This window comes from Lepidothrix coronata, unplaced genomic scaffold, assembly GCF_001604755.1.
Source record: "Lepidothrix coronata isolate B3197 unplaced genomic scaffold, Lepidothrix_coronata-1.0 Scaffold7, whole genome shotgun sequence".
NCBI lineage: Eukaryota > Metazoa > Chordata > Aves > Passeriformes > Pipridae > Lepidothrix > Lepidothrix coronata.
The window spans coordinates 4582492-4601777 of record NW_016690187.1 but is presented as its reverse complement, the minus strand read 5'-3'; the positions used below and the strand labels follow the sequence as shown (position 1 = coordinate 4601777).

Genomic DNA, 19286 nt, shown 5'->3' with positions numbered 1-19286 from the left:
TATTTTGACACAAACTTTGAAAAGTACCGACGGCGTGTTGTTATGAAACCATTGAAAGTCACACAATTCCAATAAAATGTCTGCCTTCTTTGACATGAGCAGGGCACAGAAATGGCAATCAAAAGATTATATGGAAGAACATGGATGCATGTTGGGTGCTTTTACTGCTGCTAAACAATACTCCTTATTTTCTTCAAGCAAAACAGCACTCCAGAATATGACCATAGGAAATGCTAATAAAATCTGATTATTCATGGCATAGAGAGTTGGGGGGTTTATCATCTGTAGTGGTTGTTGGCACAGTTTACAAAAAACCCTATCAGTTGTTTGCTGTCAGTTGGACAGATTTGTTTTGCTTAGTAATATTCCATCTTTCATAATCTGTGGTCTTGCTAGTCCCCCAAACATCCATGCTTTTATTAAATAGCTGTAGAACTTCTGTCATCTTTTATTTCAGCAATTACTTTGACTTTTGACAATGAATACGTAACTGGCTTCTGTGGTGAAAATGTGGTTCCTAAATTAGAGATGTTACTTTAAAAGAGCTAGTGTGTTTTCTATGGGCAAACATTAATAACTTCATGGACTAATATTCCCTGGAGTTCCAGGGACATTTCAAAATGTGAAGTATTTGTTTTACTCACAAGTTAAGGAGAAGCGTTGTCTTATTTGTAAATGTATTTACTCCCCTGCATGAGTCCTTCCAAGATTTTTGTTTGAGTTTTTTCTTTACAGTCCCCAAATTAGGTGGTTTCCTTTTTTTTAATGTTATGCATTTAATAATTCTAGGTCAAGAATATATAGTAATTCTAGTGTATTCATAAAAATAGTTACAGTTTGCACATTCCCAAGTGTGATCCTCTGGAGCTGAAATTTTTCATAGTTATTTGCAATGTAATTACTTTTTGTTGTTGCAATATAAAAATAATTAGAATTTTTTTTTCCTACAGTTTTAAGAGGAGATGGTATTTTTTCCTTGTGTAAAATCTTCCAGGTGATTTTCTACAAAGACCAACACTAGTAGAATCTTAGAAATTTCCACTTAATTCTTGCTTTATTTAAAGACCAAGAAAGATATCCAGAGAAAGACTATTTTTCTCATAACTGAATGATGGCAGCAACTTCTAATGTGCAGAGAAGTGTTTTCAAATGCTATATTCTGGAACAGGATGTCCTATGTACTTCCTAAATGAAAACTTTAGTTACAAAGTTTTCAACTTTGATATACATGGTATTTATCTCCTGTTAGCCTTTTTCTGTTTTTCTGTTGTCTTCTTGTTCTCAGAGGGAAGGAATGGACTTGTCTGTGCCACTCCTGTTCAGTTTAGTGAAAGATGGCAAACCTAGAAGGCACTGCCTCAGCATAATATCCCATGAAATGAAAACTACCGCATGGAGGAGCACACATATTTTGTTCAAACTTTGATATAAAACTTTAATATTTGCATTTTCCAGTTTTTGTGCATGTGTGTGCTTAAACTCATAATACTAACCTTGTATTTTGGTAAGGTTATTTTTCATTTTCTAATCATTTTGTTCTTCCTTTTTTCCCTCCAGTATTAAAATCTAATTTTTGTGTGTGAAGCTGGTGTGTAAAGTATGATTAAGTTAAATGGATTTATCCCTTTTAATAATGTAAAACTTAGTTTCAGGCAAGCCAAGCCTCAGCATAGTTTTTAAAAAACACTCTGAACCTTGGTATTTTTTTTTTAAGTTCCTATGTACTGTAACATAACCTACTCCAAGTAATTATCATATATTATACTGGTTGCCATTAGTGACTGCTATAATTAAGGTTGCGAATCAGTTTCCATTATAATCCCTTGTTTTCACACAATGATAACTTGTCAAAACACTAACCTTTGGGACTAAAGTTTTCTATAGTTGTTTTTCTTAGAGGTAAATTTGGGGGGAGGGAGGAGGAAAAGGAGTTTGAACTATCCTTATAGCAAACCTTTGTCCAGTCATTTTGCATTATAGGATCAAGCTGCATAGCAAGGAGCTAAATAGTTATCATTTCCATGGACTAGATGAAAGGTTAAAGGCCAAGGAGTGCAGAGCTGCCTTGAGTTTTGGTTGCACTTCTAATTTTGACGAGCCCCACTGCTATTTTGTTTAGCAGCATCTTTACATAATACTGCAAACAGTGTTAGTCTCACTTTAATAGCATCTATGTCCTACAAAAAAACTACACTGTGTCAATTTACTGATAATCAGGTGACAATTGGATTACAAAAGTGGAAAAGAGTTACAGTGGTCAGTTGTGGATTCATGATTTCAGTTGTGAATCCCAGTCCTGAATTTGATGCTGATTTTTGAGGGTAAGAGCTTCCCTGAAAGTGAAGTGGGGAAACAATATAAGAAAATGTTTACTGTAGCTCCTAAATGTCATTAACTACTACACTGCTCTTTCCTAGGTAGAAAATAGCAGGTTCTTGTTTCATTGCAGATAACCCTCTGTGTAAACTTTTGTAGTGACCACTATGCAAAGCTTAAGTTTGCATTTGTAGTATTTTTGGTATGACTTTACAGTTTATTTTATCATATAAAGAGATTACATTTTAAGGCGAGTTGTAAGGGAGTGCTTGGGCAGGCAGAGTTGAAGGATAAGCTTTCAACCCTAACATTCATTTCCTGTGCTTGTTTTATCATCCCTAACATTACATTAACACCCTTTCTTTGCATAGAATTCATTTTAAGAAATGGTGATTGGTTCTTCCCCTCAGCCCTCCAGGAGAGTATTTTAATTAGTTTTTTGAGATATATGATAATAAACTGAAGTAAAGTTACTGAGCAAATGTTACTACTTCTGTTACATTCAGAATTTGCTCTCCCACTACTGTCTGCAAACTGTTGCAACTGTAAACATCTTTATAAAATGTTGTGAAATACTACAAAGTTACAATTTGCAGATAAAAATAAAACATAGGAAATGCATAAGCCTTTGAAAAGATCAGGTTTTGGGAGACCTTATTGTCTGCAGAGGTTCCTGTGAGTCAGTGAGATGTCTTGCAGATGGGAAGGTTTCCACATCTGGATTCTTTTTACAATTGAGGTCTTTGATCTGAAAATGTTACAACTCTCCTATGCCCTGTGATTTGTCTGGCAAGATGAGTTATTTACAAATGCAATTGCTCTTCCGACAACTCAGTTTTGAGTGTGTAAGTGCTGAGGTCCTGATCTGTAACCTACAAGGACTGCTGGTAGTCCTTTTATTGGTTTCAGAGGGCTTTGATTCAGATATTTGGACTTTGAAGCACCCCAGGTGGATTAGGTAAAGAAAGGCACTTTTTTCCAGATTATTGTAATTTAAAGATTAAGGATGCCGTGTCTGAAATAATTTGACAGTGTTTCAAAGGCTTGTGAATTTAAATAAGTTTCTGATCTTTGTGTCTTTTCTTTTATTTCTCCAGTGGCAGATGAAAGCAAAGTTGGTTTGTTGGCCGGACACAAATCGGGTAAGCTGTCCTCCTATTCTGGAGAAAAAGTCAGCAACTTGAAAGTAGCATGGGCAGTAAATGAAATCAGCTTGCAGAAACTGTGGTGACTAAGGGAGTTGCAAATTAAGGCGTTACTTTGTATGCACTGACTCCAAGTTGAACGATGATGAATTATGGGTTGCTCGTAGCCCGGCAGTGTATGTAGCCAAGTCATTTGCAGGAAGAGTTGTAACTTTATTTTTCAGTGCGGGTGTTGTAAACTGGAGAATATGCCCTTTCAAATAAGGGCAAGTGCAACACGTCTTGTGGAGTGTAGAGACTTAAACAGTACACATTTTGAAAAATACAAGTATTTCTTTGCTTTTTCCTCTTGTGCTGAGTTATACTTCCATTAGCAGGAATATTGAAGACAACACTAAAAAAATTCTATAGAGTAGAAAAAAAGAGTGTTGGAGATTTTCCTTTCATTGTGTTTGTGCAATAGAAATAATTTGTTTCTTCTTAAACTTTCAGGCCATAGTAATAAAAACAATTAGTCCATACTGCTGTCATTACTGTACCTACTTACTACATAAGTTCTGCCAACCACACCGTGCTCTTGCACAACTTTCAGTTGTTGTATTAAAAAACTTTCAAGGCAACGTGACGTAAGATTATGATTTTTCATAAGATGACATAAGAAACCTTGAACTTCCTTGAAAACCTTAGTTATTCAGCATTCTCTTCTGATGTTAGATAACCCTGAAGTTTCAGACTACCCTTTTGTAGCGCGATTGTATGTTGGCTTTTTCCACTCCTTTGACAGATCTAAAAAGCAGAATTCATGTAAAGGAATATGGACTATGAGATTTTTGATTGATATGGTATTCCTTCTCTGTGCAACTGGGTGTCCTTCTTTAGTTCTCTGGTGTGGATTTTCCTTATCTGAAGACCTTTTCCTGAACTTAGTAGACAAATTCTTTTTAAATTTTTTTGGCATCTTTCCTAACTTTGTGAACTTGGATTCTCTTTCTGAATCAGGGAATAGTTCATGTGTCTTGTAACATTATCACTCCTGGGAAGAAAAAAATTCTTTCAGCTTTCTGTTTTGGGAATGTGAAAGCTTCAAAGAAATGATCTTGTCAACTTGAAGAAGCTAGGGGTGTTGCCCTTGGGTTTTTCCCTGCTCAGAAAAATTGCTACAAACATTGCAGCATCATGCAGTTTACCAAAGATCAATGGAATTCACTGCTATGAAAGAGTATTGGAGGGGAACCTGGTAAGATTATAACTCTTTGGCAATCAATTGTTAAAGCTACATTAAGCTTTATAATATCATTTTTAGTAGTGTTTGATCTTTCTTCTGCACACTTCTGCAGATTCTTGAGAACTGTGACTTTGACGTTTTCTATTTGAAGACAGCTACAAATTTTACATGAAAATGTGGACCCACATTTACTGAGCTTTGGCTTGTTTGCTTTACTTAGTCTTCACAGACCTCTCACATGTACCTAAGATCTTTTTTCATAGAGTAAAATCAGTGCTCAACAGATCACCAAAGGAATAGCTACAAAGATCCCACAAGTTGTTGGTTTTTTTTCCCTCTCAGAATAAAAGGAACTAGCTAACTTCTGAGAAGGTTGGAGTGTAAATTATTTTACTCAGTCCTATCCACTTTAAATACTGTTCAAATACCACTGAAAAATGTTTCTCCCCTTTCTGTGTTCAATTTCCTAACCCTTCATAAAGAGAAATCAAGCTGCAGTTTTGGCTTTCAGATTTTTCCATTCAGATATTTATTTTATACATTTGTTCGGGAATGTGGTGTTCTTTTGCTCTGGTCCCTTCTTACTCTATGCTTTTTGGAATTATATGTCATATGTGCATTTTCCTGGCATTCAGTCACATCAGAGAACTCTTATTTTAACACTGTGCGTTGTGCTGCCTTCCTATAGGCACCTTAGAAATGTGCTAAGGGAGACATTGCAGCTCCTTGTGCTGGGAGCAAAACACGGTTATTTTCTCATTACAAAACGAAGAGTTTCCATCCTATTCTAGACTTCAGGAAATTAAACGTGTTTCTCTACAGAATTAATTATCACCTACTAACAATCAATGCAATTATCCCTTCTCTCCTTCAACATGACTTGTTCTTTGTAGTATGCAGTTGAGTAACTCTCTCTAGGGAAATATCCCTTCTATTCCTTCTGGGGCAGTGACTCTTCAAGCATTTAGTCTCAGCTTTTTGTACAGCTACTGTATCCCTCACATATTACATGTTACTGAACAGCAGCAGGAGTTAGAGGCGTGCATTCATTTCAAAAAGCAATATTACAATTCTGCATAAATCCAAGACATTAGAAGGATCTGTAGCTCTACATCTGTCTCTTTATATATTGTACTCGCAAACAGTAGTACCTTTTTTTTCCCCTTAGAAAGTAGATTTGATTTTTAGAAGTATGTCTGGACACACCCTGAGCATGTAAGCGTGTTCTATGGGAAGATGGCTGCAGCTTTGTTCCTGTATATCACCCTCACAGAAATGCATCTGTGAATTCTGGTTCTTATACCTGGCCTGTCCATCATCCTGCTGGATGGAAGATTCCTGCAGTGCTTACAGGTGTTCTTACTGTTGCGAATGTTTTCCGCAATGCCATCTTCAAAAGCACTGGAATGCTGTATTGATGGCACCTACTCATCCCTTTCTGGAATAAAACAGTTCAGTGTGTGTGTGTGTGTGTGTAAGGCGTCTGCTCTAAATCCTCTAGGGAGGAATTTTGTCCTCTGTAACCTTCCTGTGTGCTTAGAAATGGTATGACAATTCCAATGATGAGAATGAGAAGCAGACAAATGGTGTCTCAGTTGTAAAGCAGAGAAGATCCCTGAAAATTCACAAAGATGAAAAATCAGCAAACTTTAGCTTAGTTTTTCATGAACACATAGCTTTTTAGAAAAGCAATTTTAGGACAGCTAGGAGGATACTCTTCATATCAAATGCAACCTGATTTATATCAAATATTGAAATTGAGTACTGAATTCTTTGCAGCTATTTTAATTTTTTTTCTGAAATTCTTTTTTGTGTTCTGATTTAATGCTTAGAACACTTTTCAGTATGTATTGACTGCTGAGATCTCTGCTGACACAGCTCTTTCACATGATGCAGTGCTGGAGAAAAGCTGATGAGTCTTTCTTTATGAGCTCTGACATATTAATTAGTAAAATGGTCAAAAAAGCTTTCCTATTTTTATTTTAATGTCACTAGACCATGCTTTTGGCTGGGGTTATGTTTTGAGACAAGATGAGTAAGATCTTATTTTCTTGTTGGCTGCTGTATGAGGAACATATGACTGGGCTATGGATTAGTACCGGCAAGGCTGAGTGATACAGAGTAGCTGTGCTACCAAGCTAGATTTGAGTTAATACTATGTGGTTAAACCACAGCATACGTCAAGAGATAGGGTGAGGACCTGAGTAGGAAAAGGCCCATTGGGATAGTTTAAAGGATGCCTCTGGTCAGGTTCTGCCCCTTACTGTTAATTTTGGTGACTGTGCAGGTACCAGGTTGCCGTTCAACCTGTAGGTAGGAATAGTGTTCTGGGAAAGAAAGCTTGAAGAGGTGAATGTACAGCTCAATCCTGCAAGGTTTGATGAGACCTGAGTGCTGTCACGTCTGGTAGACCTCCAATCTGTGCTGCTTCCTGTGTAGGTAACTGGATTGGGATTAAATGGCCATTCAGATTAGAAGTGGAGATAGTTTGGAATAAGGCAGGTTAAAGGTCTTAGTGTTTCTCTGCCAGGATGTATTCTGAATTAAATACATTTTACTGAGATTTGTTAAGGCTAAGGATGAGGATTAAGATTATGGTTTAGGACACAGGAGAGGCTGAAAATTTAGGTTTATTGGTAAATTTTATATGACCCACTGAAATAGGGTATGGAAAGTGCAAACAATTAATCTTCAGAATAGGCTCTTCATCCTGTTGCAAAAGGCATGGTTGCATTGGTAGGTGAAATAAATCTATGAGATGCTCAGGTTGCATCTACAAAAGTGTAAGCTGAATGTCCCATTTGGCTTTAAAGTTGAGTGACACGGGGTGATCCCCATCTGTGCTCTGAGCCTCTGTTGTAAGATGGCTTCAGGTTGCCTCAAGAAACCATGCCTGACGTATCCTAACTCCTGAAGCATTTCTAGGAAGTGTTTGTGAGCAGAAGGGCTGTTATGACTTTTGTAGTGTAGATGATTACATTCTAATAAACGTAGGTGTGCCCAGACACTGCTAAATTTGCAAATATAAACATAACCTGTGATTTCAAGGACTACAGCTTAGTTTTTCACAGGGACAAAATAGTTTGATGCAGGCAGAATTCAGTGTGTTAAAGTTTATTCTGGTAAAAGTGTGAATAATAACTAGGCTAAGCTTACTGTTGCAACTTCAGTTCGGACTTGGAAGGGCAGAGAAAACTGGAGAATGTATTTTATTTTTTTTAGCTGGAGGAATCATGCAAAGATTGAGCTGTTGGAACACCAGCAAAATCCAGTGCTTATGTAGCACAAAAGGCTTCCTTTTAATCAAGGATTCCAGTGGGGGTTAATAGTGGGGATAGAAAAGACTACAGAAGGCTTAGTGCATGCTGCTAGGCTTGAGACTGGTGCCAATGTAGCAAGTTTGACTTCTGTTTTGATTCTGATTTGCAGGTAACACAGTTATGTTGAAGAGGTGCACAGGGAAGTGCTGTTCTCCTCTCCTCATGCCAGATCTTGTAATTTTGTTAAACAAACCTTCTTGCTGCTGTAGATGTCATTAAAGCTGAGCTTTTCAAAGGGGACCATGGGGTTTAGTACTGAGTTCAAAAGGATTTATATAATAACTAGCTCCACAGTAGAAAAGACTCATGTAAATGGCTGAGCTGCCTGGTGTATGCAAGTGAAGTGCCTGTCCAAACAAGGACCTTGCCACTAACTGAAAACATATAGCCTATAGAATCTGACACTTATTTTTGCATTTGTGAGAGGAGAAAAAAAGGTTGATTTTAGTTCATTTTATTTCTCTTTGAGAGTAAGAACATAATACTGGGCTACATCGGTTGTTCTTTCAAGTGCAAAGAGGACTTGTCTACTTCACAGCCTGCAGGATACTTTAACAATACCAGTGTAGCCTAACCTCTGTGTCTTGGCTCGAGTACTGGACATAAGCAAACTGTGGTGTCACTGGAAGGTGCGCATTGTGGTTTTTCCCTTAGTCCAGCCAGTTGATGCTTGGTGCTATTTTAGTTTGACTGGCACAAAACCAAATGCAAGTATCTTTCTATGATGCTTCAGTATGCTAAATCACCCACAACTCATGCCTCTGTCAGCTTTGAATTGTTAAGCTGTGGATAATGTTTGATGTTTTATTGTGAGGAATATTTTTGCAAGATTTTTCACTCTTTTACTGTTACAATCACCTTGGGCTTCTCTCCCTGGATGATTATTTTCTTTTGATAGTGGTGGTGGTGTTATTATCATCATCATCACCTTTGATTATGATTCTCCAAGTAAAGTGTTCCTTTGAACTTATAATTTCAAATAAGTTGTTGTCATCTGAGAATCTGTATCAGCTCATGAAACTGAGAAGCAAAAAATATGGTTCCTTTTTTCCTGCAGGTTGATCTCTGTCTACTGTTGTTTTTTTCTTTTCTTCAAACACAACTTGCCCAGTCAAGGATGCACTAACGTATTTAATACTCTATGACAAAATGGCTTTGCTACCCTTTTTGCAGTGGATTTTATTTTTTAACATGTATAATAGTTTCTGTGTTATATATTGTTCTAACCATCTTCATTGTTTAGAGCTGGGAGGGAGTGGGGAGGCTTGATTAACATTGCTAGTTGCACAAAAATTGTATGTATTTCTGCATGAGAAGTTTGCTTTTTCACTGACTCAGAAAAAGGAAGGCTGGACTCTTAGCAGTTCCTGTGGTTCAAACCATTTTTCTAAATTAACAGAACTTTCTGTATTGTTGAATTTTAGTGAAAAGCAGTTTGTTGGTCAAAATCTCTTCTGAATGTCAGGCTGGGGCTCTTTACAGTACTCCTTGCCTGCCAGGTCTAGGTGGCTGATAAACAGCTCTCAGATAATGTAGTTAAATGGTTCTTCTCTATGGGGGGAAACAAGCACTCATTTTTACTCTTGAGAAGAACTGTTTTATGCCCCCAGTAACTCACCAGCTGTAACTATTCCTTTGACAGCTGTTTTTCCTTTTTTTTTTTTTAAGACTTTATTAACTGTGTGATGATGATTTGTTGTGACCCCTGTTTTTTTAGGTCCTGAGAAACTCATCTATAGATAAAAATCCCTCACTTGAGGGTGCTGTTTGATGTTATGATGTTGATCTAAAAGCTTGCTGCAGCTGAAAAAGGCAGTCTTGGTCACCATACCTCCTATCCGCAGCTGCCTGGTTTCCATTACTTCTTTATTCCAGTCCCACAGCTTAGCTGGTGAGACAGTTGAGAGAGCTAAACCAGCCAAAAACTAAAACAAGACAGACAACAGTGAATAGTGCTGAGTTTATCTCCTTGAACCACTCATTTTTCTTGCATGCTAGTAGAAGAGAAACTCAGCAAGCGGATGGACGTGAGAACTATGACTTTGAGGCAGCTGCCTATCAAATCCCCTTATCTGCCATGTCGAACTATATCCTTGTTAAATTCAAATGCCAAACTTGCATTGATTTTATTTTTTGATTTTTTTAATTTTTTTAAGGCTATTTTACTTGCCATGAATAAAATCACTTCCTCTGTGGCAGGACCAAGTGGTCCTGGAATAAAAGTGGCAGTAAACCTGTGCAAACTGAACAAGAGCATCCCTGCTGTCTCATCCTTTAATTACAAGAATCTTTTCTTAAATCACTTATTCACTTTGATTTTATGAATGCTTTGTGTTCTGTGACTCTTAGTGTGCATTGTATGAAGATATGGCAAAGCAGGGCCCGTTGATCTTTCTTTGAACTACAATTATTAAAGTGAATAGATCTGATCTGCTGAGAACAATAACAAACTTGCAGGAGAAACCTGTTTTCCCTCACTGTTCTTGTGTGAGATTTAAGATCTGGAGCAGATCTGAATTTAGACCAACACATTGCAAATGCAAATTCAAGGGGTCTTTAACTGAGGTCTTTTAAAATAGCATAGTTGACTTAATGTTTTCCTGTCACCTGAAGAGGATCCCATGATATCCTTGTATTCATAAATGCCTAACCACATGTTTCTGCCCCCTTTCTCTCTATACCATCTTTATTATTCTTATAATTCCATGATGAGCTGCTGTGGGAAGCTAACTTAGCAGAAAAATAATTCTACAAAAAGAAATAGTATTCTTCTGGTTTAGTCAAGGGAGCAAGAAAAAGGAAGTTCAGGAAAAGAGAAGAATGGTTTTGTAACTGGCATTTTTTGATCCTGGGATCAGCCTAAGCTGAAGGAAGTTGGCTGGGGTGGAGGGGGTGGGCAGACACATCTAAGGGAAAAAGCGTGGATGAAAGAAGATTTGCGGATCTTCAGAAATGTCTTTGTGCTGAAAGAAAAGAAGTTGGGGAGCAAGTGTGAGTCTCTTTTTATTGTCCTGAAGTCTAAACTGAAAGCAAGCTTCTGTAAGGTTTGTTTAATGGTCAGTGACAGTTGGGTTTGTGTATTTTTGACTGCGATGTTATTTGCTGTTAAAGTGCCAGGACTGTCTCTTAGTCTTGTTCGAGCTGCTACACTCTGGGTCTGGTCTTGTCCTAAGGAATGAGAGAAGACTGAGCAGTTCTTAAGAGCAGCTGAGTCGGACAAGCTGGGAGAAGCTTTCATAAGTGCCAGATGGAGTGAACAAGCAGCTCAGACAGGAAGGACAATTTTCCTTAAGAACCGCAGGGACTGGGTAGGGTTTCTTTCCATCCAGCTGATCGCAGAAAGCTGCTGAACCACAGAACAAGTGATGCTGTAAGACTTGAGCAGAAGCATTTCTTTCACTCTGTCTCAGAAAAAGTTAATTGTCTGTACTACAAAGGCATAGTAAAACAACACTTAACTTCAACAACAAAGTTCTTTTCATGTTCCGTCTTTAAGAACAAAAGTGCTTGTACATCTACCAAGAAAGTCTTCAACAACTCGAACTTCTCTGTGAAGGAAGCTTGTGCCCTAAAAGTGGCACAATTTGACCAGCATGAAATAAAAGTTCCTGTAGGCTGGAACTATACAGAACACGCTGTGAATACATAGCTAGGGAACTCCCTGCTGAAGCTGCAACATTAGTTTATTAGAGAAAGATGTTGAAGAGTGATTCTGCGTGGCAGGAATGCCTTATTTTTAAATGCGTGTAAACTTGAAGGGGGAAAGTCTACATGGCAGTAAGGACAGCCTTTTCCCAGAGGAGAAGGTCTGGTCTGGCAGATATCCAAACTACAGTCTTCAAAAATATACAACAGAGGTGAAAGATTTACTCAATCACATCTCAATAATATGGGAATTATGCATTACCCAGTATGAATTGTTGACATCCAGGGATTGCAAACCAACAGCCTTTTTCCTTGGGGAGTATTCTTTGCTCTAGGAGCAGAGAAAGGGATAGGAACTTTGTTAAATGTGACTTGGGAAATTTCATGCTCCACAGTTATCCAGTATTACAGCTCCTTTATGATACAGAAGTGGGAAAAGTGATTAGGGAAAAAGAAAAACCAACACACAGAAATTTTTTCCAGGCAAGGTACTCATACATTCATATTTCTTCTACTTCCTTTTTTTTCCCTTTTTCTTTTTAATTTCCTGAAGTGATTCTGGGCAAATTGTTCTGTTAACTGAGGCTGAGGGGTGGGTTTTGGTGTTCACACTCCATAGTTGCTATTTTTCCCCTAGGTCAGTATTGCTGTGCAGAACTCAGTGAAGCAAGTCAAGAGAGTATTAAAAACCCCGAAATGTTTAAGTAGTATAAAATGAAGCACAGACTTTTAATAGTTGTGATGAGTGCATCCACTTAAGGTAAGGCCTGCTAGTATTTGAAATAAGTGGTCATCTGTGTGTGGTAATTCCCTTGTCTGTGTCAGCCCACGGTAGGCCGAAGGAGCCGTGTGCCTGCAGAGTCTGTATCTGGTGCAGCTGAAATACTCTCTCTAGTGAATGGTGCAGTGCTGGCAGGAGTTACCAGCTGTAGGCTGTTTGGGACGTGTATTCTCTTCCTGAGACCTGGCAACACTTTCCCCTGTGACTGTCTTTGCTGAGCCTGCCACATTTCTTGTCTTTGCTGAAAGTTTCTGGTTCGAGTTGGAGCTTCCTACTGCCTTGTATTCCAAGTTGCTTCTGACATGAGCATAGGAGAGCTTGTAAATATGTAAATATGGATGTGTCTACATGAGGAGTGCTATATCAGGCAGGAATAAAGCTTTGTCTGAAAGAAGTAGTGTAACTGTGTTAGTGCAGAATTTCACACAGGATAATAGATGCTACAGTATTGCAGAAGTGGTTATTAGGACCTGACATCTTGGTATCTCTGGATCCTGGAATATCACACGCAGTAAGAATTGTTACTAAATTTGAAGTGATTTGAGATGGTAAAAAAAACCAAGAAAACTGGCATTAGGCCTAAGCAAAGGTTAAGAAACAGTATATTTGAAATTTAAAGAATGTAAAGAAATCATAGTGCTTTTAGTGAAACTGTGGACATTCAAAGGCACAGCAGCCAGCAAAACAAGTTTAATGTTTAAAATCCTTGGGACCTTTTGCTGTATGTAGATCTTTAAATTAGAGAGCTTTTCTGGTGATGGTGCCTGAACAAATGGCTCATGAAAGTGCCTACATGACTGATAGTAAGCTGTTTCCTTCATGGAACTCCTGCCTTGGCCCTAAGAAGAAAGCTGAAAACAGCGAGTGGATCCATCAGCTCTCCTGCATTTTTAGGGCACTGCATCCATTTCAGGAAGCAAAACAAATTCCCTCAGTCTGCATCTTCTGTAATTGAGGAGAAAGTGATGATGTGATTCTAACACCCCTGTGTAACATTTCCCCCCTCTGCAGTTAGAATAGGAGTCACAGCCTTCCTGCCAGTCTTTTCTCTAACTATTGGTTTCATGTTCCTTCAAGCAGTACCTGTGCTTTTTTCAACATTTGTGGTGAGTGATCTGCAGATAGTCAGGAAAGACCTTCTGAGTACTAGGTGGTGAAAACTGGCTGTGATCAGTGTTGGCAGCTACTGTGATTCTTTCAGTTGCTTGTTGTGACCAAAGAGACCAACAGCCACTGCCGAATGCCTCATTTTATTAATCCTTTCCCTCCAAGAGCTGTTTTTTTTGCTGGGCATAATATTCAGTGCTGGCAGCGGGTATCCTGAAGTCACTGGTGCCAAGGAGTTAATGAATTTGGAAAACTTCCCAGATAATACATCTGGCCCTCTAACTTACATTTTGGAGCATGAAGTATGAGATGTAGAAAGAAGAGCACTGAACTAAATGAGCTACTGGCTGAAGAGAAGAAGGGTGCACTTTTATTTTTTTGAACTAGTTGACTGAAATTTAAAAATTACATAGCCCCACAGAAGATTTAACTGTTGTGTTTTTGTTTGGGGTTTTGGTTTTGTGGTTGGTTTGGTTGGTTTTTTTGCTTTTAATTTTCTAATACTGTATATTTAGCCAGTTGCATTACCTTCTGAGTCTTAAATGCAAACCGAGAAGTGTTTGTAATTCTCCACTTTGAATGATTCTTCTCCTTCATTTTTTATCATGTTGCCATGTCAATAAAAAGGATTTTGAAGGTAATTGATATTTCTAGTCCAGCTCACTTCTGGAATAGTATCTTGTACCATGTTTGCCTCCTACAGCATTTGAAATAAGGCTTCATTGTATAAAATGGGTTTCTGGTGCAATTTATTAATACACATCTTTGTGTAATAAAAGCTGTGCAGTGCAATATGGTTCAGAAATTAACTTTGAAGAAAAGAATTATATTGCTATTTGTATATCTCATGAAACAGCGTTATTTTTAGTGGGTCCTTCAGTACATCAATGCTACTTAGTGCTTACCTACACAGCACTCTGAAAATAACCAGAACATCATCCCTAATTAAGTGTCCTACTAAAATGCTTTTTTCTGGCCTAAGAGCAGAGCAGGAGAGTTTTTTTGTACATAGCAGTGGCAACCCAAATGGAAAGCATTTTGTAGAAGAGTAGAAAGCACTTCCTTGAGTTACATCGACTATCAGCAAGTAATTTCCTTCTACCTCAGGCCATGGCACCATGCTGCCCTTTCAAAATATACCTTCTCTAGTGTTTACCCTTTTTTCTGCCTGACGTCTTGATAGATGAAATTTTTCATTTAGTTAGCTTTTTCATTTCATTAGGTTTAATTTAGTCTTGCATGGGGTAATGTAGTTTCCAATGGTTTTGGTTTGGCCTGCAGGTAATAAGCATAATGATTGGTACCTTAACCCTGTGAATGCACAGCAGATCCCTATTGACATGAGATCAAACTTGTGGTTGTTTGGGGTTTTTAAAAGAAATTTCAATGTCAATTCTTACTTCCAACCCCTCCCCCCAAGTAATGTGACATCTATACTGAGGCTAATCTATATCTGATTCTGCGCTTTTTGATTATTCACCTTTTGTTGTAAAAATTCTTCCTTTAATACTTCTCCTGCCTTCAAGTTGGTTCTCATACTTAGAAGAAACTTTTGTGGGATGGATATCTGTCTGTGAGGAGAGCAAATTTGTGACCTGAAGGGTTCACCTCCAGATTCCAAGAAGCAGGAGAGCATGCAGGGCATAGTCAAGTCCCATGGACTGTTGCTGCACAGCATGTTTCAGTATTAGTGCGTTATTTTTCTAGATCATCTCCTCCTTCTGTTCTGTTGCTACTAAGTTTACAAACTGAATAGCGTAGGAAGGAACCATTCTGTCTGGTGTGACTAGTGGGCTTGGGGCAAAGCAGCGAATTCAGTGGAGAGAGGCAGACACTAATTCTACAATTAGCCCAATTTCAAAATGCTGGTTTCCTTAGTGCCATAATAACAGCAAGACCCTGACTCTTCTGCACTGAAAGCTTAAATAGGGATCATGTCCCTTCCAGTGCTGGGGTCAGGACCTGGCAAAGGGCAGAGGGACAAACAGAACAGAAGTAGAACTCAGCACTAGAAGTTTGCATCCATTACTGAAGGGTAATTACACTTACAAAGATTGCAAATAAAAACCTCAGTTAACTTGCTGTGTGCAGAAGGACCAGAACAGAGGATCAGGCGTTGATTTGTTTGGGTCTTTCATGTAATTACAATTTTTGTTGCTATCTGTAGTTGGCATAAATTCCTGTGTTCAAAAAAGGGGTTGTTTCTTTCAGTTGCCAGTTGTAATGCTGCTGTTGACAAACAGAGATGTTATAAAAGAGAAATCCAATATAGTGTAGTTAATCAGATGCCTTTTTTTTTTATTACTTTATAATCTGCTCAAATGCCTAATTCCAAAAGCAAAATGACAAAATTGTTCGATCGAAGCTTCTGGAGTTTAATTCCTTTCTAAAAAATAGCACAGTGGTTTAATTTTAAAGGGGAAAAAAAATGAAAATAACATTACATGCAGAACTAAATTTTGTCAGTCGTTGCATCAAATAACTCACTGCTTATGACTGAAATGTACATCACAAAATAGCTGCAAAGAATAATTTTCGGTCTGAGTTTATAGTAAAAGAGCAAACACATTAAAGAAAAAGAAAACACACAGAAGAAAAATGATTTCTTGCCGTCATTCTTTTTCTGCTGTCCTGTAGGAAATATGGATAAATCATTAAGTCTCAGAAAAAAACCTTTGCTCTCCTTCACTCATGGTTTGGTTTTTCTTTTCTCTTTGTATATAGCATATAGGTGTAGTGTGCAGTAGTCACTGTGTTATCACCTGTTAAGTGTCATGTGTGCCACATCCCGTTACAGATTCTATGAAACCAGAGCCGTTTGAAGTAAAACTTTCCATTCAAGTGTCAATTGATGCGTGGGTTTTATTTGCTTTTTTTTGACAGAGATTGTTCTTTTACTGTCTCCTGAAATAACTCTGATATTTGTTTTTGTTTAGGAGAAGAAAGAGGAAGAATATATGGCTAGAGGCTGGGAAGATGGCAAGCTACTAGGGAAGATGGGGGGAGCTAGTAAACGATGCTGGGAATGGGAAAAAGAGAGATTGGCCATGTCGCTGTGTGAGAACATGCAGGGTGGGAAAGAGTGACATAACTGAGAGAGAGGGGGAGACTAGCTTGTGCTGATTTAGGACAGTGGATCTGGAAACCGTGTGGGGGAAAAAAAATGTGGCAACCAGCTATGCAATAAAAAACTCTGCTTTTTTAAATACAGACAAAACCAACCAACCGAAAACCAACACAAGACCAAAATGAAAACAAAACAACCAAAAAAACACCAACCACAATCAGAAAAACCACCACCAAACCCCTGCATGTAGGAAACCTTATACACAAACTCTGTTAGAAGAATATAAATGCGAAGGTTTAAGGTGTCTGAAGTAGGCAGCACTGCCTGTAAGGATGTCCCCAAAGACAAGTGGGTGCTGGTGGCATGAGATTATATAATGAAATGCTTCCCAGGGACTTTACTACCAGAACACGAGAGGGATCTGCTTCAGGGTAACGAAGGCTGTGGTGTTGGGACCAGCCCTGACCTCATTTGTTATTGAAGTGGAAAGGTGTGTTGCTGTTTGGTTTTTTCTGGCTGGGGGATGTGATGTTAGTGGTGTAGATGATCTTAGGGAAAAAGAAACATCATTTCTGTTTTCTAGCCTTTACATGCTGCTCAAATGATTTTCTAGCTCTTCCTGTACCTCAGAAATGTGGAGGGCCAGAAGGTGTCTTTAAACCACACTCAGTGAGATGATGTGTTCTCCACCTCAGTGCCTGGCCTGGATGTGTATTGGTTTGCACAAGTGCTGAATGTATTCAGACTGCAACTAAAGTCAGTAGCAATAGTGCTGTGAGCCCAGGACATGCTAGATGTTACATTTTCAGAAAAGGAAGTGAAAGGTGGAGGAATCAAGCCTTGAGAATTTTAAAATGGGAACCTGAATTGATCTTCATCCTCCTGTTTCAGTTCCCTGTCACAGAGACACAGACTGTACACATTTATCTTAAAATGACGTCACTAGTGTTTATTAAAAAAACCTTGCTACTAAGGTGTTTTGAGAAAGAGGCATGAAAGCTTTTTACTGCTGATATCAGAGCAGCTTTCGAAGTGTGTGCTCAGTATGAAGTGGGGGGAATTGCTCTACATGTGGAAGAAAAGATCAGATATTTGCTGAAAGAAAGAAAACTGGAGTTTTGTAAATAAAATTGTCATGGTGTATTTGGGACATAAAATGTAAGTCTATTAGAATGTGCACATAGATAGAAATAAGTTAACGGTGGACACCTCTGCTATGGCATTTTTCAAGCCTAAGTGCCTTACTTTGCAGTTTTAGTAGTACTCCTTTAAGGTCATTTTTTTCTATATGATTTTAATACATAGTCTGTTGCTTTAACCACTTTCATTAAAATTTTATGAGCCTTTTCAGAAAATCAGATGGGAAAATGCAAATAAATTATGCATTTTATTTAGTATGTAGTAGGTACAGTATTACTGTACGTGTAAACAAATAAAAATGTTTATTAATATAACAAACACTATGTTGAAAGATCCTGCTGTAGTCTATAAACCACATAGGCTGTAAAGAATCACTTCAAGTTTAAATAGCTAGTACTGGATCAAACCTCTGGATTTGGAACAATATAGAGCAACACTGTTAAAGGGATTAATTATCTTGGCTATTATAATTAAAGGGAAGAGGGGAATGTTATGAGTTGTGGGGCACAAAGATTGAAGCTGAAACCTTAAAACACTCCTATTCTGAGATCAAGTACTTAATATTTTATAAAATCCCATAAACTCTCTGCTTGCTTAGTTTCACCTTTTATACTCTTCTTCCTGTCATGGAAGAGCTCACAAGTAATCTTGTAAAATTCTGACCTGAGCACTCACCAGTCATCACAGTGCTATGTGTCATTTTATGCTGGTCCTTCACCCTGCAAGATGCCAAAGCAACAGAGGAAGTACATGTAGGTAGTAAACATTCTTAGTGTTAAGAAATGTGGATCTATACTTGATTGCTTTAAGCCAAAATAACATGTTCACTTAAGTTCTGTTTTACAAGAAAACCCCAGCTTCCTAGCACCATTTATGCAGATCAACACATCTTTCTTTTTGTGGTGGTTTTGGGGTGGTTTTGGTAGGTTGGTTAGGCTTTCTATGGGAGTCTTGATGAAGTTCTGACACTCTTCTTTATTTTTAGTATTTCATGTCAACTGGTGATTTGTACTTCACGTCAACTGGAGATACAAGAATCTTCTCACTTAGAGTAAAAGATACAGTAAAGTGATCAAATGTAGACCAAAACTCTGCTCTTGTTGGTTTTGAGCAGTTACTGACCTACCAGGTAGTCCTGCTCCTTTCAGTGTTCCCCAGACCTCAGTGACAACACGTGTCTGCAACAGTAACTCTTTTCAGACCTATATGACTTGGCATTAAAAGCTCTGCTTCTTTCCATCTTCACTTTTCTTACAGGAAATACTTTATGATCCAAATTGGAAGAAGGGAACTTAGATATTTTAAAAGAAGTTTTTATAGCTAAAGAAGCAGAAGCAATAATTCTTCTCCAAGTTTAATGATGAGTTACATTTACAGTGCATGAAGAGTCTTCACTTGCCCTGTAATTTGCATTAGCAGAAAAGCGTGCCCATTTTATCAGTGATATTTAGAAAATGGAAGCCAGGAATAGCTGCTCAAGTAAATAGCATTAATTAACAATGAGAATTCCAACAATACTAGAATGACTAATACTGAAATA

The 19286-nt window shown here is 38.1% G+C and overlaps 1 protein-coding gene across 1 annotated transcript in view; it reads left to right on the top strand.

Annotated features, from left to right (window-relative positions):
• Nucleotides 1-19286, top strand: part of PARD3B (par-3 family cell polarity regulator beta) — a 400197-nt gene that overhangs the window by 225378 nt on the left and 155533 nt on the right. The window contains exon 16 of the mRNA XM_017837617.1: nt 3414-3458. Within this exon, the coding sequence (XP_017693106.1) occupies nt 3414-3458 (45 nt within the window). The remainder of the gene's footprint in view (nt 1-3413; nt 3459-19286) is intronic.